General features: G+C 36.3%; 1 protein-coding gene across 1 annotated transcript; it reads left to right on the top strand.

Annotated features, from left to right (window-relative positions):
* Nucleotides 1-839: 839 nt before the first annotated feature.
* On the top strand, nt 840-8987 carry LOC140161096 (uncharacterized). The gene is made up of 4 exons (XM_072184484.1): nt 840-1082; nt 4494-4794; nt 5376-5576; nt 6690-8987. The coding sequence occupies exons 1-4, from the start codon at nt 1002-1004 to the stop codon at nt 7121-7123; spliced, it is 1017 nt and encodes a 338-aa protein (XP_072040585.1). The 5' UTR covers nt 840-1001; the 3' UTR covers nt 7124-8987.
* The last annotated feature ends 15762 nt before the right edge of the window (nt 8988-24749 follow it).

The following is a 24749-nucleotide window of genomic DNA, read 5'->3' as shown; positions in this document are numbered from 1 at the left end:
TGAAATATGAATGAATGAACATGAGTAAGCAGTGGCGTAACTATGGGGGATGTGGTGGTGGTGCGGAGGAGCTCCCCCCTGCTTGCCCCCCACCCCAATGAAAAAAGCAAATTAGACCTACTACTGAGAGATATTAATTAACCTCATATTTGGTCATTTTAACCTTAAAAACTCAATTTTAAGGTTAAATAAATTGCATTTATTCCACTTTTGTACCATTGGCCTATATGTCAAATAGCTGTTGCTATCATAAGGCCTACTCATTTTGAATGATGATTTTTTTTAACAACGAATATAATTTAAAAAACATTCTTTCATCATCATCATCATCATCATCCAACCATATCATCATCATCATCATCATCATCATCATCATCATCATCATCATCATCATCATCATCGTCATCATCATCATCATCATCATCATCATCGTCATCATCATCATCATCATCATCATCATCATCATCATCATCATCATCATGAAGACTTATATGATTCCACCTGTCCCTATCCAAGCCTTTAGTTTGATACTCGTATCTGACCTTTTCATAAGTACACTGTAAAAATATTTTACTAAACACTGAGTAAAAAGATCAACTCAACAGTTGAGGAAAAAAATACTCAATATTGAGCCCATATAGGTCACAACTCAACAAATGAGTAAAAAATTACTCAATGTTGAGCAATTTTTTCTATTTTCTATTTTCTATTTTTTTTTTGTATCACAGATGGGTACATATCACGATTGAAGATACAATTCACTGTTTTTTACACACGTGACCCATTTAACCTGCGCAGGGCAAAGGGTATTTAGTGGGAATCCCCAAGCATTAAATAGCAGCTGCATACTATGGACAAATTCACGCAATGTAATGATAGTTTCCTGATCGACGTGTATGCATATTATTTGGTGAGATCATGCAATCGCCATGGACACCATCACCACTGTCTAGTCTCATTGAAACCTGTTGTAATTTTTCACAATTTCATCAAATCTAAAAATGTACAGCAGACAATTCCATATAATGATGAGGATTATGTTGGCTGTACATGTAGTTCATTTTAATACAGGCTCACAATCGGTAAGTTGATATTTGTAGCTTCTTATTTATACAGACAATGTGATATTTTTAGGTGTTACTGATTCATAATAAGGCATATCATACACCCTTCCTAATTATTCCTTGATGATTGTTTTAAAACTTATTTCCAAAACCAAAATATTGAAGTAGAAAACCGAATTATGGTCATGTACGTGTGTGTAAATAAATATTTTGACATATTGGTGCCTTCACCATGTACACTGTACATATATTCAATGCCAGTCGACGTGACATCAGCGTGGTACGTGGTATGAAGTGAATGTCTAACAGGCCTACGTGATTTACATGAAAGAGCTTTTATTAAAGTGGCACTGTCGCAATATTTAGATTTCCTATGTGTTATAAGAAAATATGTTCATTCTCTTGAACTGAACATCTTAGCTTAATTATAGGTTGATAAATGCGTAGGCCTATCACTTGTCGGAGTGAAATTGTACAACAAAAAATAATGCACGTGTACTGAGATATGTGTGCGTCTATGCACGAGTCCAGCAGTGGGAGTACGTTAGACGCATCAACATCTCAGTACAACTGCATTATTTTGTACAATTTCTCGAGCAACAAGTGTATGCATTTATTCCCAGGCATTTATTACCCTATTTTATTCTTATTTTGACCGTCTACTTTAATTAAAACTTTAATTAAAACTTCCCGAATATTGTGGTTGGAAAAAAGCCAAATATGTCGGTAGTTTACCACCATGGACAACTAGGTGCCTACCCCGGGTGCCTATATGATGTTATTATCAAAACTATACTTTCTCGTCTGGAACAAGCATAAACCGCGGCATGGGGTACAAATCAGCCGATTTCGATGCCTTGCTGGCGTTATGCCCGTGGTTTGTGTCCAAAGTGTGAATCGCAACCTCTTTTTTTTCATACGGCCTATCTCACACGCCCTCTCTCAGCTTACTAAAAATTGCTTGCTCTCCCCCCCCCTTTCGGCTCACAAAATATTTCTTGCCCCCTCCCCAACTTTACCTCCCACACCAGGGCTCATAATTATTGAACAGCCCCTAAAAAGCGACCATACACCATCACAGGTGAGTGCTAGACTGTGGTTGTGAATAATTGGACGGGCGTACGATCACGGCTTAAATGAATCGCAACCTCTCTGGTAAGAGAGCAAGCCAGCGCTATTGCATTGCTATATTGGTATTGAGCAGCAGTCTTTGATTCTGAAATCTAACCCCTGAGTGTTAGCACCAACAATTGGAGCTTGGAACTTATACTTCGCATCTGCTGACGTGAACATGTGGAATGAAAATAAGTTACATTATATGTATTCACTCTGCAATCAAAAGACATGTGCGTATGCAATTGGCTAAGTATAGCTAAGACCTAAAAATGTTTGATTGGCGTAACATGAAAAAAAATTATGGTAGGTAGGTAGGAATTTCTTTTTTTTCTTTTTTTTAAGTATATTCAAGGACATTCTTCATGTTCTTTGTGATAAAAAGTTATGCAACCTTTAAAGCTGTAAATTGCGTTTGATAAAAGCTTTGGATCTATTTTTCGAGTTACACCAATAAAACAATTTTTTAGGTCTAATCATAATTAGGAATTAGGAATGATGCATGTGGATTCCTCTTAAAACAAAGCCCGGCGGCGTGAGCATTTTATAACACATTGATGTCTTTGAATGCTTGTGTACTTCAGGGCACTATCTTGGGGTCCACTTGTTCATCATATTCATCGATGATATTTCTGCAAACCAGTCCATCCTGTGCGTTGATGATGCTATCATCCTGTCCTTCATCAAATCCAGGAACCAAGCTGATCTTGGTTTTACCCTGGGTAGCGATCTATCGTGGGATCCATGTAGTTGTCACTAAACTGGCCAAGACAGCAGGCCAGCGGCTGGGTCTCCTACAAAGAGTTCACCCTACATGATCCCTGGCCAGAAAGATCGCAGACTTATAGCATATGGCTACGATACGCTCTAAGATAAGATGTTTGCCAACACTGCATGGCTTAGCGCAGTCCACTGTGGCGCAGCCTGTACCTCTCTAGCTCAGCTTTATTCGATAGCCACAAAAGAGCTAAGCGCCACATCGAATTACAAGAAGATGCGCTCCTGGACCACCGTATTTTTATATATATTCGCTAAACCATTGAAGGACAGTTGGAGCAGCAAAAACTTTTCATTGAGTTTTCTACCAGGAAACTCCAGAACTACTGTGATCACTAATGCCAAACAACAAACCCGAGATCATAGGCTTCGAAAGTCTGTAAGATTCCATGACCTTGCAGTTGATCAAACATTGTCAGCCATCATTTGAGCCATTTGATCTACAGCCCGCATATGGAATGCCTCCATGTGCATATCCCTGCTATATATAAGACTCCAGGTCAGCTTCAGCAAAGAAATTTATAGCTATCTGGGCGCAAACCTGTCAGCACTTTCTACAAGATGCTAGTTACATGCTGTTAATATCTTGATATACCTTGTCATAAAAAAGAAATGTATAGGAAAGTGCGACTTTGCTGGATAAATAGGTATATCCATCTATCTATAATGAACGCCATTGCATTTTCCGTTGCTTTATGTAAGCACGGCTGTTTTTATATCATTCTTAAACTATTATAATGTCACTCGAAAATGTTCAAAGATAAGCCAACCGTTTAAAAGAGTGTGTTCTTTCAATGGGTTCAGATAGATATACATGCAGTTATAGCGTAAATAGAACGTCATGCTACAATTGACATTATCTTAAGTTTCGTCATACTTGGAAATCCCCTATAACGAATAAAGAGTATGATATGAACACTTCTCAATTCAAAGCTATTGACCCGAAGAAAGTGTAAATACCTAAATACACCACAAAAAGTAAAGAAAGGTTTAGAGAACTCAAACTGAACAAACATAAGTTTCGATATATCCATTCAACATCACAGCAGAATCCACTCTGTAAAATATTGTCAACGCCATTGATTCCCATAGCCATAATTTATAGCATATTATTCATAATACTCTAAATTGACAAATATTGTCCATTTAGAGTATTTGGTAACAAATTTGGTGCCACATTGGAGCTAACAAGATTATGCACACGACCTTATCAAACCAGGCGTATCAATCAAATTCTCATAGCAAGATCAGGTTTTGGTGTAGGACTTGTTACAGAAGTGCGGAATTTCTTTATTCGTTGTGTTTAGTTTAGTCTAAAATTACCATTGTTTATAGCCGATGCTCCAATGTGACGTTTTTCTTTGCACATAATGAAACAGGGTATTTTCTCTGAAGTAGCCACTGCTCATGTGAACTAGCCCTTGGTGCATTATCAATATTTTTGGAAAAATAGTTTCCGTGTCACTTCTTCTATAACAGCCATGTTTATGGCCCCGTTGATTTTTGTGTCAGTAACTATAACTTCTTTGATATTTACAGCAATCTTTACAACCATATTATTTCCGCTCTCGCTGCGCTGATGACCAATTCCAGCGCACTAACCCCGACGGTGACACAGACTGCTATCAATGCAGCTCATGCCCTCAAGGTCATGGAGTCCTAAGACTTTGTACACTTCAAAATGACACAATATGTCAGCCATGTCCAAGAGGATCTTATTCTGTGTCAAACACTAGACGGGATAGTTGTTTAGAATGTCAGGAATGCAGGCCTCACCAACTGACAAAAACGGAATGTATTCCGACCAAGAACAGGGAATGTAGGAAGGCTTGTACACCAGGTAATACGTTAAATATAATTTATTTTCAAATCGTTTCAAAATGTTCAAAGAACCAAGACGATGGGATCGCTCCTACACATATAATCCCACGGACCGTCATGACTGGATGACGGATCATTGCCGCTGAGGAGATGGGATAGGGTGGTCTTATCTGATGGCCAAAGGTTATGGGAAAGAATTGGTTACAAGATAACCTGTTCTTTGTTTCACAATACTTAATTCACAACCAGTCTAGGCACGGACTTTGCAACGATTATTGATTAGTTTTGGTCCCTTGTTAATGACTAACTAGTAATTCCATGAATTCCATTATCTTGAACCTATTTACAAAAGTGATACTATAATATTCTCTGAATAAAAAAAAAATTGTAATTATATGTTGTCTTTCTGACCTTTCGATTCAGAAATCAGAAACTCTATCAATAGCGTATCATAAACTCGTTTACCATGTTGTTTACTTATTCAGAAGGGCAAATATTCTACACGAATCGAAAGCTCAGACCGCACACCCTTTTACTGTGGCATAAAACCTATTATAAAGACTAATGCTAATACATTCTTATTGCTTATTCTCTGTCAAGGCTATTACTTCGATAACCTTGCAAAACGTTGTAGCCGTTGTAGTTATTGTTATTCGACTCGTGGTATACCAGTAAGAGTTCCAGAATGCAAAGTGGAAGGCGTTCCTTCGGATTATCAATGTATGATCATTGGAGCTCGATCTCGGCCGTATGATGACCATTCCAGTTTGGACCCACGTGTAGCAGGACAACATCACGAAGGTAATCAGTATATACCACACACAATGTGTGATTTGCATAAAGAAAAGATTCCTATTTAAAATGATCAATGACAAATGAGGTAAAACGATGTACATTGCATTTTCATTCCAGCTCCTACAATCCGTGTATTAGCTCGCCGATCGTATAATTATCATTATTATTGGCGGAGCTTCACGCAGCTGGGTTGTACAAGCAAGACGTAAGACGGATAGCGATATACACACAGTTTATGCGTCAAGACGTAAAACGAATAGCGATATACACACAGTTTATACGTCACTCATTTAATGACACACAAGCCCGCGATGTGTTGAGCAATCCGGATGTAATATAAAACTTAAATTTTAATGTAATTAAAGCACTTCAGACTTAGCCTTCACGTGGTGTTTTAGTACACCACATTAGAATCATGAAAAACATAGAAATTCGAGAAAAATTGAGGGCGTCCCTGTGGAGCAAATCACACATGGCTTCTGAGTTCTGATCAGGCTGTTACATGTAATGAAACTAACTTTAACTTTAATCGAACAATATTTTTCAACAGCTAACACATTTCGAGGGCTCAACGCAACACTGATTTATCTCCATATTTGGTGAAAATTGGATTTTGCGAGTACCAAAATTTTCAGAAAATATTGGGCAAAAAACAAAGACTTGTGTCCATTTCATACCCCAATAACAAGCCACAGAGCAGTGAAACATAGCCTTATAATATATATATAGAAAGGTATTATGAGGGCAGAATTCTCTAACGAAATGTCTTTAAATGACCAAAATGGAGACGAGACAGTGTTGCACTGAACCTTTGAAATACGAAATCATAAATAACAATAAAGCAAGACAAAACTACAAATAAATAAACAACAATTAATGGCATAATTAGAAGCAAACACTTCAGCAACTCATACATTTCGGATGAAAGTACTACCTACATGCACATTACATTGCGAATTTAATTGAGTCAATATCACAATCGAGTTGACAAGAACTTTAATATATTAAACAAAGAACCGGACAGGATAACATGTTTTGATCTTCCTGTGCATGGATCTCATGTCAACTATTCTACCATGTATGTAACACTCTTCCCAAATGGTTCTTTCTCATTTACAGAACTTCTTCACACTACTGACATATTGAACACTGAGTATTTGTATACTAGTACTAATGGAAGACGAGATTTGACAACAACCTCTTCAAATCAAGACCGACAATACACAACAAAAGAAACGGATCACCAAAGACAACAGACTTCAGCAAATATCAGTTTGGAAAACAGGACGAACAACGTTACTTCAAACAACATCGTTGTTCTTACTTTCGTTTTCGTGTTGGGTGTCATTATTTTACCGACATTATTTTACTATTTACATCGATCTAAGCATCAGAACGTTGTTAAATCTTGCTTACAAGGAGCAACAGTATTAATAGCCTGCTGTTTACAGATGCCTGCTAAATATAGTAAGGGTTCTAATAGTGGAACAAATACAAACGTTTCAAAGAAAGATTACATCTCAAGTGATTGTACATCGCCTAGTTATGTTTGAAATGATGGGGACCAAGCCCTAAGGCACAGTTTCACTGATATATTTAGGTTAGATGGAAAGATTTTGTATACACCACGCGACAGGGTTTTAGCAAGTCCAAATATGACAGGGAAGCAAGTTTGACACTTTGGTCATGTTGGTAGGTCGTAATAGCGATTTTTGCATACAATCATGGGGCAGCTTTTCATGCTTTCATAAATGCATTATTAAAGTGTTAAGTCCTTTCTCTTTGCTCAATCACCTCGCATCGCATAATATCAACTAGAGTATGCAAGTTTGGTCCCCAGAAATGTGTCTGTTAGCACGACGGACGGGGCTTTTCGAAAGGTGGAGAGGAACTTGTACCTTTCATCTCCCATAGGGTTCGCATCAGTGCACAGCCCTTGAGAACCTGTTGTGTTGAATGGGCACAATACATGCAATTTAGTGTTTGAGATAAGCTTTTCTCAATACCTAATATGGGTTGGTAACTCATCAGTATCCTGGAGCAGCTTGTTGCCTTTAATACGAAAGTCTGGTTTCAGATTTCCCGTTGGTTTCCTGTTCATTTACATATTGTCTTCTGATGATCCAACCAAAATACTTGTTTTATATCGGTGGTTTATAACTATCATATGAAAATGTTCTTAAACAAATCCAAATAAAGGTGATGATACCCCGGTAGCATACCTAAATGACGTTTCGTGCTGTAACACAGCATTTTTCAAAATGACCAGCTTTGACCTTTAACGTCGGTTGCTTCCAATTGGTAGCTGACGTAGATGGCGCTGTCAATAACTGATCATAGATACGCGGAACGAAGTAGTTACCACAATCCCTATTGAGTGTATCAGCCTGTCCCCTCTTTCTTATCCATATTGATTCCTTTATGTGTCCACTTTTTCTGTTGGTTTCAATGTTTCTTATTTTGGCTTCGTCCCAGCTTATCACATGATTATCCTCAGCGACATGGTCCGTCAGAGCGGATTTCTTATTATTATTGACAGCGCCATCTACGTCAGCTACCGATAGGAAGCAGCCGACGTCAAATGTCAAAGCTGGTCATTCAATTTGAGAAAGTGTTGTGTTACAGCGCGAAACGCCATTGAGGTATCTTAACATCGCCTGTATTTGGATTTGTTTAAGAACATTTTCATATCATTTTAATGGTTTTATAACTACTATTAGTCGACACAAGAATTTAGTAAACACCCGGTTCTGAGGCACATGGCTTGTATTAGGTCAATTATTGCAACTAGTCAACTTAATAACATGTCCATAATTATTTCTTATCTTACTTGACATAACAATATTATTATTATTATTTATTCAGAATTTCTGTTTGTAGCTTTACCCAGTCCGTCCTAATGTGGTAATGTGGCTTTTCGTAAGCAAAATTACCTTTTAGACTCTGACTATACCGTGTCGGTTTTAAAGTTAGTCAAAGCAATTCTAAACATCGGTTCACCTCACGTTCGGTATGTATAGGGTACACGGTAGAGTGCACGCACCACTACAAGGGTATAATTTGTTGTCAAGCTTGAGGCATAACCGCAAAAAAGCACCGATGTCACTACCGATGTTCAGGTGAACCAAAGAGAATCTTTAGTCAAAGTGTGTTATAACTCTTTCCTTTATTGCTATTTCAGTTGAAATCCATACACCCTCTATGGAAAACATGACCTTAACCTATAACACAGGGAGTGTGAATTTCAAATGGGGTTACCTGAATGGGGTTACCATTTAAAGTCTACACCCCCTGTGTGGGAGATTACGGTCATGTCTTCCACAGAGGCGTGGGGAAATCACTACATAATCGTACTTTTGCATGTTTTCTGTAAAGATGGAAGTCAATAAAATGAATAACACGTCAAGTAAATCTCAACCGAATCGAAGACGTAAATTATGATAAATATTCAAAACAATACTTTATAGGAGGAAGCGTGACCTCAGAGAAGAGAAGGAATACTCTGCATGTGTAAAATAAACTCCGGGAATAAACTATTGAAATCATTTCATGATTTCATGATATTTCATGATTCTTTTAGCTACTTGTTAGTTCAAATACAGCAGTAGCCAATAAATTGTGACGACTTGAATTATGTAGATTACTACAAAATCTGTAAAAGTATAACAAGCAAGGAATCTGGTGGAATGCTAGCATTATCACACACACACCCCCACCCCTACACACAACACACCCCACACACAAAGGTACTTTTTAGCTTTCCAAAACGGCAAAATAGTGGCCAGAAAACGTTTATAGCGTGTACAATTTTAGGAAGTTCCGCCATAAAAGTACGTTTTGAAAGATAAGTTAAAGGAAGCTTATTTGTAAATATTTACATAAACAAAAACGGGAAAAACCCTTTACCCAAGTTATGCGATTTCTACTTATGCAGTACCGTGTAATGAACGTTACTCACTGAAATGGAACAAAATGGTAATGAAAAAGCCATCAAACCAGACAAATCAAGCATGTAAACGAGTAAACAAGCGCTCGATCTCCAGGTGAGAGAGCACTTTCGATTCACCCATACACAGTTACACACATACATCTACCATGCACCAAAAACGAACATCAAATCACAAAACCACTATCATCTGTGACTCAGATTTGGAGTAATTTTTTAATCCAGGTATTAAAATCATGTTCACGCACAAAATGGGATAAGTATAGCAAATTCTAGAGCAGTCTGAGCAACGTAGGTTTACCTTATCTGTAAGGATAGCACTTACACTGTCACCACTGTTTACATGTACCACCTTTCCCCAGACTGACAACATACAAACCCCTACCCTCTCGAATAAACGCGGAGTATTTGCAAATAATATAGCCGACACTGCGTTTTACATTGGGACAGTCTGATTCAAAAATATGTGCCCTTAACCCTACCCGTGGTTTTTTTTGCTATCGGAAGGTAAAGAAGAAACGAAAAGGAGAGAAGGTGAAGAAAGAAGTCACTTGGTATACCCGAGATTCGAACCCGGGACCCCTCGCATGCCACACACACGATCACCGACATGTAGCTACCGAGGTTTGGCTGCCCCGGGCAGCAATTCCCTGGGTATATATGACTTTGGCTGATTGCGTCATCAAGTCACGTGGTTTTAATAGTGAGCTTTAGTGAGACTCAGTTAGGTTAGGGTTAATTAAGGAGGCATAAATCTAGGAAAAACATGCATATTAAGGCACATTTGCACAGTAGCTTTTGTGATAAATGAGAGCACATCAGACTTTATCAAATTGCATTCTGAATACGAGGAATGTCCCTGTCGATAAAATACATACTTTTATTATTAAAAATTGATATTTACCAGTCCTCGAAGAAAGTTTGTAAATCTAATGATATGTGCTTAAAGTGTTTGTAGCTGGGAGAAAAGCCGACCATCAATTGATAATTTTGACCTTTCGTATTGAAGATATACAAACAGACCTAAAACAAATTAAGTTGTAGCTCCCTATTATGCAAGATGTAGTAATACCGTACCATGAATACCCTTTTGTCCTCTGTGCTCCCTTAGCAATGACAGAGACAGCGGTACAAACGAATGAAACCTTTGGAAATCTTGTTTATTGGGAAAGAGGGATTTTGTACTCATAATTGGTAATCCATAACTGAAACTTTGAAGGTGTTGATTCAATAGACCTCAAATATTATTTAGGTATTTTTTGGAGAAAACGTATATCTTCAATACGAAATATTTGTAAATGACGGTCCTCTTTTCCCCCAGCTATATACATATACATATCATTAGATTTATCAAGTTTACTGTAAATAAAATTTGTATTATATCGCGACTTTTAAAAATCGAACAAATTAGTTGGCATCAGAAGGACATTCCTTGCATTCAGAATACAAGTTGGTGTGTCTGATGTTATTGCAGGTCCCACAAAAATACTATACTGTGCAAACGTCGTTATCCGGTCCTTTAAGTTTGTAGAAGCCTGCCAGCTTGGACACACCAAGACTCGTTCAAATGAGACAGTCCGTTGTCTTAATGAAATGGTGTCTACATGTATTCATAAAAAAGATTTGTACCAATTATGCTGTTCCTTGTCTATAAACAAAATACGGTAGTTCAAAATAGAGCCCCTTTTCTTATTTACAAATCTTAGCCCTACATATTCTTATATTCGAACGATTGACGTAACAAGGAAATCTTAGCTTAAAGCAATTGATCTTTGACCATAGCCTTAAATTCGCAAAAAAGGCAAACAAATGAAAACAAACAAACACTTCAGCAAACAAACACTAATATGCAGGGCTGGACCTAAATTTTTTGGCACCAGCCAGTCGGGCTTGTAACTTAAAAAAGTTACAGGCCCAACAGAAATTATACAAGCCTGAACTTTCCGGTAATAATGTTACAATTAATGCGAAAGAGAAGACGACTGGGGGAGCACCGAATATTCAGCGTCCCGTAGATCGATTCTGCGCACCCTCCAAGTGGTGAAAGTCAAATGGTTGCGCACATGCCAACATAAATAGTCATTTGAAAGACAATTTTAAGACCGTATTTCACCTTGATTATAACCATATTAGAATAGTATTTATGCAAATTTCAATTCTTTCAAGAATTAAGAGGGTTCCTTCTGTATCCTTGCCCCAGGGCGCCACAACCCATAGCTACACCACTGAATTATACATCTTGGTGTCTTTCCCATTCTTCACTATTTATGAGGTTAGTCTGTCTCGCCGTCAATCTTTCGGGCAATCTTCCACTGCCCTCGACGTTTTATTTCTCTCTTTTCTTCATATCAATTCTTTTCTTCATATTTCTTCCTGTTTAATACCTTTAGTAGCACTTCATTTTGAGGGGCCTTTATCCTTGTTACATATTTCCACATTCTGTAGAGCGACCTCGAAACCAAGACTGTGATCTAACTGGTAATTGTCATTCAGAAATATTCACTATCAACTTTCGTACATGTATGTGCATTGAACATAAAATGTAACATGTAGGCTAAACTTTATTGGCTAAACTTTATTTAGTTCAGAAGCGATACCCATGACGAGTGGAAGTGGTCAACGCGTCAGCGTTGCCGTGGTAGCTGCGGGTGAGTGCAATGGAAAATTGACTATTGCACTCGCGTGGAGTGAAAATCTTTTTCTAAAAAATTAATACTCAATAGTAATTAACCAATCAAATGACAAAAATATTTGTATGAGTTATATAACCTGTGTTGGTCTATGGTCGTTAGTCTCTTGTAGGGCGTTCAGACTTGTATATTCGCTTCCATATCCATATCAAGCTAAAATCAAAGACTTCGATGACAGTGATTAAGCTCATGCCGACCATTAACCCCATTGTACCACCAATGTCACCTGCATATCAAAAGCATCAATAAAGAAGGTTACAAGTAAATATAAAAAACACATAAAAGTAATAATCATATTTAGCTGTTCATTGATATACACAAATGTCACAAATAATCAGAGATATAGATGTTTGAAAAAATTTCCAAACTTTTGTTGAGGAGTTTATATACTCGTAGTTTGTCCTATCTACGACTTTATCACTCCGAAGGCTTGCGGTCTGTATGCTTTTAAGTCGCCATTTTGTTCAATTTACGAAACCTTGAGTAAATTTGTCTTACAGATGGCGCTGTCGCTGCACTAATGTGCTCAATGTTACCACTTTAAGCTTTTTGGGCAGTGCTCATGGCTGGTATTTTATTAAATATATTATTATACAAAATGAATGAATGAAACAGTTATTTAAACTATGTTTATTACCCACACCTATAATTGGCGAATCGCGTTGGCCACCGTGAACGCTAGGCCTACGCTCGCGGGTTACGCACAGTTTAGGTCTAACCCGATTTTTGATACGGTCTCATGGTATACTCAACAACTGTCGGATCAGGCTTGTGGAAAGGGAATGGACTATATAAACGTGGTCAAAGGAAACAACAACCTCAAGGGGAAACCAAGTTGTAAAGTGAGAATTCTTCATCTTAAGATATATATATATATAATAACATACTAATACTACATGTAATAGAAATGATATTACTTAACAGGGTCTCCCTTGTATATGCTTCTGTTTGTACCACACTGGTGTAGCTTAATTCTTCGAAGAAGATAACTAGTTCGAGGTAGTTTTTCCTGGCACAGGAAGTAGTTAAACAGATAATACGGTACAATTACTTGACAGGAAATAGTGTGGTTCTAAAAAAGAGCAGTTACTTATCACTGATTCTTTTTTTTTTTTATCTGAAAAATAATACAAACATTGCCACCATTCTGCTTATATGGCTCGGTAACCCACCAGTGCACAGTATATTTTGTGGGACCTGAAAGCACATCAGGTACCAAATTGATTTCTGAACACGAGAAATGTCCTTCTGATATCAAATATGTTGATTTTTTCAATTCGCGATATAATAAGAGAACTTTAAACTTTTTTTTTGAAACTTCGTGTATTATCTTCAATATGTTCATTATGATGTCGGCTTTTCATTTCAATTGTATTACCTACATATACTTCGAGGACTGTTAAATGTCATAAAAGCTCTTTTTTTATCATTTCACCGGTATTAGGGATGCATACCTGATAAAATCTTCTGTTAAATTAAAGATAGTGAGTTCGTTCATGACGTGTTGATTTGGATAGTATGCAATTGAAGAACGAGCCTCGTAGTTTTCTGCGTTACACGATTGGTTACAGTCACAATTGATTTTCTCTTCCACAAACTTTGCTATATGAAATAATAAAAAGAAAATGTATTCATTATATACATTGTTGAAGTCAAATTCTTGAATTTCTGAATTGTATAACACAATATGTTAGACAGGATATAAGATAAAGATGCGATCCGATAAAATACTCAGTTAGGGCACAAACCAAAAGTTCGTTGAAGTACTATAAACGAAAGTCCTTTCGTTAGGGAGGGAGGGAGTCAAAAAGTCCGATTACGTTTGTAAAAAGTAAATTAGTTTAAATATCGGTCAAAGTTGATCTTTTTAAAGGATTTAATATATAATTTTCAGATTTTAGTATTTTCTGAAGTACAATATTTACATTTTAGGTGTGGCTGCTTTCAAATCAATATAGACTGCAGTACTCGTAACCTGCAACTTTTATTAAACCAAAAAGGTACGAAGAAAAATATTTTGAAATAAAATACAATATCATGTTTCTTCCATAAACGTGATCAATATCCCAGCATTGTCGCACCCCTCCACAATCCCATCCACCATAGCGACGGCCCTGCATCCCATGAATACGGGTTGGAATTTTCGAAATTTGACACTTACGTTAGAGGGGAGAGGGAAGGGGGTTAGCCTTCTAACGAAAAGATTTTCGTTTATAGGACTTCATCGAACTTTTGAGTAGTTCCCTTACTTAGTACGGTACTGAGAGATGCATCTTACAAAACAAAAGAATAACAAACCTTCATATGCATGTACACATTCTATTGTTTGTTTTGGATCACAGATGGATGCATCTCTTGAAGAACAAAAAGTGAAAGGAATATACAGTTAATAGCAATAAAGATAATGAAGATGGGGAAAATATAATTTGCCTGAAGCAGGTTTCGAACCGATGACTTTTGGATTACGGGTTCAGTGCTCATCCTTCTGATCTAATCATATAATTGAAAGTAGATCCCAGTTATGCTACCGTATGCAAGCGTTGCTTATCCTATTGTTTCGGGTTGAAACTTGGCATAATAATTTGTTGCCAATCAATATTCACGAAGGTATGCAATCAACGTCCAATTTGCAAAATTGGTGATTTTATATAAGTAGGTGCATACATTTAGAGTTAACCCCATTATCTGATTATATTATACCAAAAAGGTGGTTTGCACTCTGTTAGGAGTGACTTTCACTCCCTTTGGAGTGGTTTTCATTCTACTCACTCGTTTAGAGAGTGAAGCTTTTACCTTTTTCATTAAGAGAGATATCTTTTATATAAACTGGACGTTTCACGTGTTCTATATAAAAACAATTGCATTACATTATCAATTAGGAAATAGTCAAGGAAGCCAATAGTCATATTTATATTTCTATGGGGCAGAAATAATACCCTTTCTATCGACCCTTCTATCAAACCTCTATTCTTGAGGGTAATCTTTAATGATTGTCTCAATATTTGAGCACAAACACCGCAGGTCACGCTCCCGTCCAACTGGCATTAAGATTAACAAAATTGTATGTCAGTCTGGTCTCACCTGGATAACGGTAATCTCTACAACCACAATTTTTAACAACGTAATCCACTTTGCATTCTTGCTGACACAATGGTACGGTATACTTCTTTGAATATTTCAATGGTTTGTTCTGCTCTCTACATTCCGTAAATGGATGAGGCTTATTGACAACCTAAAGAAGAGAAGGAGGTATACAAAAAATTAACAAAAGACAGTCCGTTTTGCGTAAGAAATGTCAGCAAACTGCCCTCCCATCCTATTCATCATATTCATTCAGGTGGTAGTAGATATTGAATAGCCGTGTGCGGTGCACGCCATCTATTAAACATTTCTCCTCGGCATTTCTCCTGGTTTTTGACCGAATTGTTAGCGCCTAGCACTAACTATTTGCATAGCAAACTGACTTCTGTTTATTCATATTCATGACGAGCGATATCAGTGGGCATACATAGAGACAATAATGACACCGGTTGCTCTCAGGTACAATATGTACATGTAGGGTCTGGCGTATTCACGGTCCCAACCGATCTGGCGACAACTAGTACGTCTTTTCTGATTGGTTGAATAGATTCATTCAAGACCAAAGACATTTTCCAAAAACTTTTATTTTTATTATGAAATGTAAGAAATAACACATATTATTTCGCTGAATTAAATTAAAAATGTATGTAAATAGCGCCCTCAATTTTTATACAAATATATAGTTTATAGTATAAAATTTACCATAAAAATTCTTCGTTTCTTTATTTTCAGCTAATAAAGAAATCTATGTTAAAATCTATGTTAAAAATAGCTAAAAAGTATGTGTGTTGTGATGTGCCCTGAGTAATTTAATTTTATCTTTGTTTACAATTAACATCTATTTCATGAGACATTTTAGGAATCCCCTCTCATGCATCAAGTTGAGCAAAAACAAATTGGAGCATTTCTAATTTTGGATAGTTGGGAATTCCCCTTTCTAAAATGTTCATTGTGTTGCACAATTGGGAAATCCCCATAGATTGTAAAGTGAAAATGACATCATGTTGGGAAAACCCCACATGAAATGATATAATGAGAAAGGTTAATGTTATAGACTTGGGAATTACCAAGGTTGCATCATGTGTTATAAAATAGCAATTGGCTATTAATATAATGGGATTTTCCAGTGCTTGGTATATAAAAACATGTAAACATAATTCGACACAGTTATCAGTGTTGTTGTGGACTAGCGAATGTGCTGCATGCAGTCCATTTCTTTCAAAGAAAGGATATTGCGAACCAGAAATATTTTACGTAGTCAATGTACCATGGTATTACCACCTGTCAGTAATATCGAAGAAGAACTACCTCTTCCAAGAAAGGATTATATTCTTCTATCGACTTGCTGAAGTCTGGTTTATGAAAAAACACATCTGTCAATGTAAATGGAAACAGGGGGACTGTGTGCGACACGGGCCTGTTTCCTGACGAAATTGTGTGAAAGGTGAAAATAGCACCATTTTGGAGATAGTCAACTGTGCGAGGATTTTATGCAAAGGAAATAAAAGTCTTCAGTGAACTTCGCTGAAAAGTGATCTTCGCAGGACAAGTGAATCAGGTACATCAAGAACAATAGAACTTGAACTTGGTAACCAACAACAAGAAGAAGGCTGCTGGATAAGTAACATTCATAATAGATGTATATGATTGTACATGTATTTAATGTTTTGGTATCAAATCATTATAAATCATACTTTACTTTTGATTAAAGACGTCGATGTTGTTAACTTAATCAAACAGTGTGTTTTGTTGTGCATTCTGAAGTGATTTTGGGAGAAAGGTGTTTTGGCCTTGCGTCATTAAGCGACTCGTAACACTAACAGTGTATATTAGTGTGATAGCTGTATAGGTATGTTGCAAGTCTAGAATTGAACCATTGACCTGATACCATGATGGAATAATTTATTAGTAGTTTTTCGTATACCGCATGTCATAATACCAATATTTTAAATATTATATTTGGATCAATAATCGAGGGTTGAGAATCAGAAATCCTTAACTCAAGAAATGCCATTTAAAGAAAAATAAGTTTTAATATTTTTGCAAACTCAACCTATTTACAACTCACAATGTAAGTGTCTGAATTAAATAAAATTTGGTCCTATAACCGAAAGTCCTGTTCATTGTAACAAAATCAATTTATGATTAATAATGGTAGAATTTAAGATATTCTTTAGTATTCATTTCAGTACTGAGTTACGTCTTTCTGGCGCTAACTGAAACTGAGTTACGGCTTCTAACTTTCATTGTTGTCAATGGTTATTGGAATATGTTATTATAATCTCTTTACTCAGAAGCCAATGACCATTCAATTATCTATATAGCTCTGTAACTACACTCAAAAGGTACTTTAAGATAGATTAGTGTTAAGTGTCCGGTACTTCAATGTTAACCTCAAGTGGCATGGATGTTTAACAGTGTCATCATTCCCTCATTTCAAATATATAGTTTTGGTTTCTCTATTGTTCAGAAACCAAAAATCAAGGGATTAAAATGTGGAGATGAACTGGTATGCAATCACAACACTATTGTGCTGGGAGGAAACAAGAGGGTATATATAATCAAAAGTATAATGGCCTATAACCATACGTATATAATAGCCTATTGTGCTAACAGTTTCATTATCGATATTTAACAACGCGGGCGATTTTTGATGCTCTCTTGCCGTATAGGTGGCACACTTCCATGACACCATAAAATAAGTTATGCATAGACATCGTTGGGATGGATATATACGATTCCTAGGCCTACATGTAGAAATCATGTGCATATATTGAGGGGTGGGGGGGGGGGTGTTTTGTTTATTTGTCTGAAATATAAACGATGCATGATGATGTAGATGATTTGATTATGAATTAGATTATTCCCCGGAAAGCACAACCCATACCTCTTACCTATGTTCCCTCCGCCACCTATATATAACCTCCTCCCTCCCCCTGCCCACACTCGATATCGACTCTTCCCTATTATTCCACTCCACTCTTGAGCTCCCCTCTCCCCCTCCTTCCCTTCACACTTCCAATGCTCTCCCCCTCTGTTTCTCTTTCTCCCTTACCCTTACCCCCTCCCCCTCACACACACATCCCCTCTTTCCCTGGCTATCTCTTTCTCTCTCTCTCCCTTCTCCAATAAATAAATTGAATAAAAGTCAGTTTAAACCAGCTTTCTATGATATTGATCTTCCGTCATGCGACATGCACATAAATAGAGATTTGTATAATAGTGTTTATACCACTGAAGTCATAATCTGCCAAGTGTCTATTGTCATGTCTGTGGAAATATTTCGATGGTCTATATATTTTCACAGTGAAATCAGCTTAGGCTAATTTCGTAGTCTCTTGTCAATGCTTTCAAACTAAATCAATGCTTTCAAATGTAGACTGCTTTGTTCGACTTCTCTGCTCGTGAATATTGCACTGCGAAATTTAAACATTTCTTTTGTATACTTAGATCAGGTAACTCGAAAATCCTGTAATTTTATTTGTCACACCACTTATAAGAAACTGAAACCAAAACCGAAACTACCTGCCACAAATGTTTAGTTTTAAACAAAAGGTAGAAACAATGAGTTCGATATCTTGTGATTCAAGTGGTTAGGCAGGACAATAGGAAACCACGTGACCAAAACCAAAACCAAAACTAAAACTATATATTTGAAATGAGGCATTGTGACTAAGTAGAATTGGTCTATATCTGCATTTCTAAATTTAATGGGGGGTAAAGTTTTATGATTGGAAGAATCTGTGGGTGCTGGTGATTATTTTGGTACCAATTTCATTTCAGGACAAAGAACTCCCCGGACTTCAATTACAAGTACTTTGATCGAGGTCATTGCAATTCAGTTACGTAATCAGTCAATAGCGCAGATGTTTCTGCACTCGCAAATCACCGGAATTCGTCGGTTTGCGTTGTTAAAGAAAATCAGTGAACTGAGTTCCTTCTCAAGAATTATGCTATGTTTTAACTGTCGATGTTGCCACGATAGTATCGGGATGTGGGTGGAATAGGTCGGAATGCGGGTTTGCGGTGTGTGGGATGGGTGTGTTGCGGAATATGATATTGAGTATCTGCATGTGTAGGGGTGTCTATGCATTTGTGCGTATCTGTAGGTTTATTGTGTTTACCTTTCTATAGCTAACGGTAATTGATGTCTGGAATCCTGGTGATATGGAAAACCCAAGCTCCTTTAATACAGGACGCACTCCTTGTGGATGAAGTAAAACCTAAAGAACAATCATAATTAAAACGTGATCGTATTTTTAAGCGTACACATAGGCCTTAGTACTTATAATTATTCAATATGGAAGGTGCCTTTTACAATTCTTCACAGATCATCTGTGATACATTTTTGTAGTGAATTGTTGGCCAGATTATAATATTATTAATATTATTAAACAAAATAGTGCACTACGTCATATATAAGTTGTTTGATATAATAAACTGTGTTTTAGCGTGTTTGAGTGAACTCGGTAGCAGTTATTTTAGTAACCATAACAATTTTAAAGGTACCACAATATCAGGATACTTGCAAAAGTCACAGGCTGGTCAGTTACCATAGCAACCACGTTTCATAAATGGTTTTTGCTATGGTGCATGTCACACATGCGACTTCGGTGTAGTACCGGTATAAATAATATAAATTGCAATAAAAACTTTTGTATAACAAACAAACCATAATTAGGATAACAAAATGCAAATTTTTAATCAAGAATGGCAAAACTGCCAAAAACGACCATTTTATGGGTGACCTTTGATATTCAAGAGGTCACAGGTCAAAAACCGTTGGATTTTTTGAGGAAGTTGTCATGATTGGCATTTTTGATTTAACCTTGGTATACTTTTGTATTTTAGGTATCTTAAATTGTTTTTAAAATGCCAATGCAAATTTACTAATGCATTTCCCACCAATATTGCATCAAGATTTAAAGATGTAATTTTTTTCTTATCCAATATTGAATACACATGTGACATGTATTCTCCTGTGCAAATATAAAGTTCATACTTTATTTACTTTAAAAAACACCTTTTTTTATATTGACATTTGGTAAAAAAGTAAAACAAAATAATAAAAACAGCACATCACAACAAGTTGCCATAGACGGAGTGACAAACTCCATTGAGCTGTGACATCATCACCCACTTTACATCTCGCCGTCCCGAGCCAATACAATTGGACATGACATATCATTAATACACAATGCGATAGAAAAGAATTTAATAGTGTATATACTATACAAATAACTAGTTCCTTGCTCCACGGTGTATCCGGAACTAACCCTTTATTATGCTAAATAGTCTTTCCAATTTTACGTGTTGAAGGACACCCTCTACATACCTCAGTAAACATCTAAAGAGAAGAAAAGTTGTAAATTTGTGTAATGAGCACCATTGGTCTGTTTGCCAAATTTGGGCATTATAACCAATATTCATGATATTTATGAATATTGCAAGGTACATGAAGGTAAAATATGGTGTTCAAATTTGGCTCGAATATCCTTATGGTCGTTACAATCGAGTGAGTTTTTTATGAAAGAACTGTAGTATGAGTGGAAGAAATGGCATTATCGGGCCTTGATTCACTACAAAACAGTCAAAATGCTTGTTTTTGAAATTATATCGGTACGTGTGTTGGTTTTTTAATTTTTTTTGCATGAAATATGAAGATAACATTCAAATCAAAATCAATTGTGATATTTTGACCTAAATACATTTGTTTGGCAAGATATGTCTTTCGAAAGGAGTGGATACGTGCAGTTGGTCTATACCCTTGAGTGTGTGATTATTACGTGGTCAATTCACTACACATGAGTGAATGGGAGATGTCTACCAACTTTTTCGAATGATCTTTCAACTAACCTGTCTCAGTTCATGTCATTTTTCAGAAATGACAGCCGGGTAAAATGAAAAGATCAGAGTGTGTAGACACATTTAATACCATACGAAAATATAATAAGTTTGAAAAGCACCAAGTTATCAATACCTTAAATCCTGCAGCAGCACTCTCCCAACTAACATACTCATCCTGCTGGACATGCAGTGTCAACGTGAGACCGTTCTGCTTTCCTGGCTGACTAATTTGCAGAAGTTCACTTTTATTTTCGGGGTCATTAAACGTAAAGCAGACTCCCCAATCTGTCAAAGTAGTGGTAAAGTTCCTTGAGTCGCATGATTCAATTCCACGCCATTTGCAATCAACAACAGTTTCATTTAATTGATGTGCATACTCGACGAAAGTGTTTCTTTTGTTTGGAAGATATTTTTCATAAATGGTCCAATTGATTGGTTTGTCATTAAATCGAGCTGAAAATTAAATTTGTTAAATTTTGTTGTAATATACAATTTGATCTAAAGACTTCACAACAAGTAACGCAGCCGTTCAAGTACAAATACGCATATAGCTTCAAAACCGTTATTCGTATTTACAATATTTTAGCTTATTTTAACACAAGAAGAAAGGTGGCCCATGTACTCGCATTGTGGTACTCCAATCGCCTAATTTTATTAAGTATTAACAAGATAGCAGTATTGTCAAAGAAAATTACAGCGATCAATGGTTATTAAACGCAAGCATAAGGCATGCACAACCCACCATTATCTTCGCGCTGGATTCTAATCAATACAATTAACTACAACTTTTAAATTCGGGGTTTTTAATTTAAAAATACTGATAACTCTTTATAATATTAAACGAAATTGGGATATCAAAGTAACAAGTAAACATATTAACTTATGTAAACGTCCTTAAATATTAATGCTGGTAAAAATTTGACTTCTCGACTCAAAATGTTAGTTGAATTTTGACTTTTCCGGTTGATCATTGACCCGGAAGTGACCACTTGACCTTGACCTTGTGACCTTTGACTTCCCTAAACGCCATACGGTATTACTATTGGCGACAACTTTGTTCATAACGTTAGGCAGGACCTAACAGTGCACACAACAATTTCGGTCGTGAGTGAGTCCCAAATATGAAGAGGGGTCATACTTATAAGCCTGATACTTGGGATCATACTCTCTTCCCAATTTTGTATACTGTCAAGATGGTCATAAGGAATGCACTGGGTTATTGGGTTGTGATATCTTTTGTCTACGGCAACTCACTACGGTTTCGCCTTTAGACCCAGGATAGGATATAAGTTAACTGCAGATATTAGCATAGCAAACACATAATCAGTAGTTCGTAGTTACTATTGATATATTGACCTTAATTAACAGGGTAAATTAAAACGTCAAATCGATTTTATGTCTGTTTATGATTGAAAATATTTTGACGCATTTAATCAACCCCGATCTTTTTGTCGACCCCAAAAAATCAATTTGTATATTTAATTGAGCAGCCCTGTCTACAACATGGTGCGATATATTGATAATTCCTTAATGTGATCATTTTCATGCAACAGAAAACATTAAAATACCAAGAAATTAAAAACGCCTTCTTCTATACAACTAGCTCATTTTGTTTGATCAAGACAATAATGTGTTAGTACTATTATAGGTAGTGCAATCCCTACTTACTTATAGAAAAGAAACAGTCTTGTTCTTAGTTCTGTTTAAATACGCACTCATTTGGTAAACACATTGATTTGGATATAAAATTGCAAAAATTTTGCGCTCGTCGCGTGAAATGAATCCAATGTGTATCAACTTTCGCTTCAAATATTATGAAACTGAAAATAGCGTACATCCCAGTTAAAGTAGGTCGGCATAATGCTCACTGGGCAATTTTTTCTTCCCTCCCCCGACAAGTACGTCACTGCAAATAAACGGCAAAATGCTTCAATTGGGCCTTCATTGCATATTGAACATTTTTTAAGTTTTTTCTTCTTTTTTTTTTACACAATAATAGTGCAAAAAGTGTCCACCAATGCCTTCATTTGGCGCTCATTTTGTAATTGTTTTTCAACGGCCCACTTCAAGGTCATATTTTACACACCTTGTATCCCCCCTTCCCTCCCCCATCAACTTTGGACGCCTTTGATACCCTGCAATAAACAAAACCTATATAGGTGCAGTATTTGTGAAGAGATCTCAGATTTGTTAATAAAAACCAGAATCCCAATAAATTAATTTAATAATTTGTCAGGGAAAAAAAATCTAAATTTGTCAAAATATCTTATATTATTGTTCACCTACCTTGAACCCCATATACCATGTTGAGTAGCGATAACTGAGTTGGATTACTCTTGGACTTTCGGAACTGATTGTAGTTGCATATTGTGACGGCAGGAAAGTCTAAATCTGGTACATACGTAACGCCTACAACAGTATTGACATCATGTCTACAAAATCGGAGGGTGTTCAGAACTATGTTAACAAAAAGATATGAGTCTGCGACAAGAATAATGGCAACCCAAAATAATCTAAGAAAGAGAGAAATGAAATATTCTTAAGTTAGACTTAACAATAAGACATTAATAAATAAAATTAACATACTACATTGTATACACAAGAGGACAAATGCTGAGTTGCTGACTGTTCAAATGGTCACAGATATGAGATTATAGCTTTTGCGATACCCTTAGATAGCATAATAATGGTCGCCAATATGTTAAAAGTTCGTCTGAATTTGATCATCAACGCTTAATCTTAATTTCAAAATATCTTTGATCCAAAGCTATTCTTATTTCAATGTCAACATACTACATTCCCTATTCCAACCATCTACCTTATACCAGCCCTAACATCCTAATTCTTTTTTATTGCTTTGGGGAATATTCCTAAAATATATGTAATCAAAAACTCAAAACCAATGGATTTGAAATTACAACCTAATAGAATATAATTTCCAATCATATTTAGATTTCTCCTCCATCGCAATTTATTAAAGCCATAATTTTTAGATTAATTACTCTTTGCCAAATATTGCGAATTAATACTATTAACAACTGTTAAGAAAGGTTTTCTATTCATTTTAAGCCGAATTAATGGGATAAAAGTTAAGTAAACAAAACCTCTGCCAATTATAATTTAGCCGCTTAACTGTATAGCTCTATGGGTGATTTAAAGTTGCGACATTACATTATAAATAAGCAAAAAAAAAATCGTTTTACAAAATTAACCAAATCCATTTGTGGCAGACTGGTATAGTCAATCCAAGAATTTAGTTAGTAACCTTTGTGAAATTTTAATGAAGTTCATTTACGTTTTATATGATTATGAAAGTAATTACTTTCTTACCGTCTTAATATATGGTTTCTGCGATTAGTCACATGCCGTACTCCATGGTGAGTCGTAGTAACTCCATATTGATGTATCTCGTCCCAAAAACATTTCTTGTTGGTCTCCCTACTTCTTTTGCTCTCTACAGTATCCAAATTGATATCAACAACAGTATGTGATGAGTTGTACTTCCAAGAACTATCTCCATTTGAAAAGTGGTTAGAGGGTGTCGTAGACCAAGCATCCATGTTCTTTTAACACAACGTACAAGCGTTGAAACGTGGCTGTTGTAATTAGGGCGGC

Source organism: Amphiura filiformis, chromosome 9 (genome assembly GCF_039555335.1).
Source record: "Amphiura filiformis chromosome 9, Afil_fr2py, whole genome shotgun sequence".
In the NCBI taxonomy this organism is placed as follows: domain Eukaryota; kingdom Metazoa; phylum Echinodermata; class Ophiuroidea; order Amphilepidida; family Amphiuridae; genus Amphiura; species Amphiura filiformis.
This window is presented reverse-complemented; position numbering and strand designations above follow the sequence as displayed.

Coding starts and splice junctions, on each gene's coding strand:
- LOC140161096 (XM_072184484.1), top strand. CDS start 1,002: ATGTACAGCAGACAATTCCATATAATGATGAGGATTATGTTGGCTGTA. Junction 1,083..4,493: donor TTAATACAGGCTCACAATCG/GTAAGTTGATAT, acceptor TGATATTTACAG/CAATCTTTACAACCATATTA. Junction 5,577..6,689: donor AGCAGGACAACATCACGAAG/GTAATCAGTATA, acceptor TCTCATTTACAG/AACTTCTTCACACTACTGAC.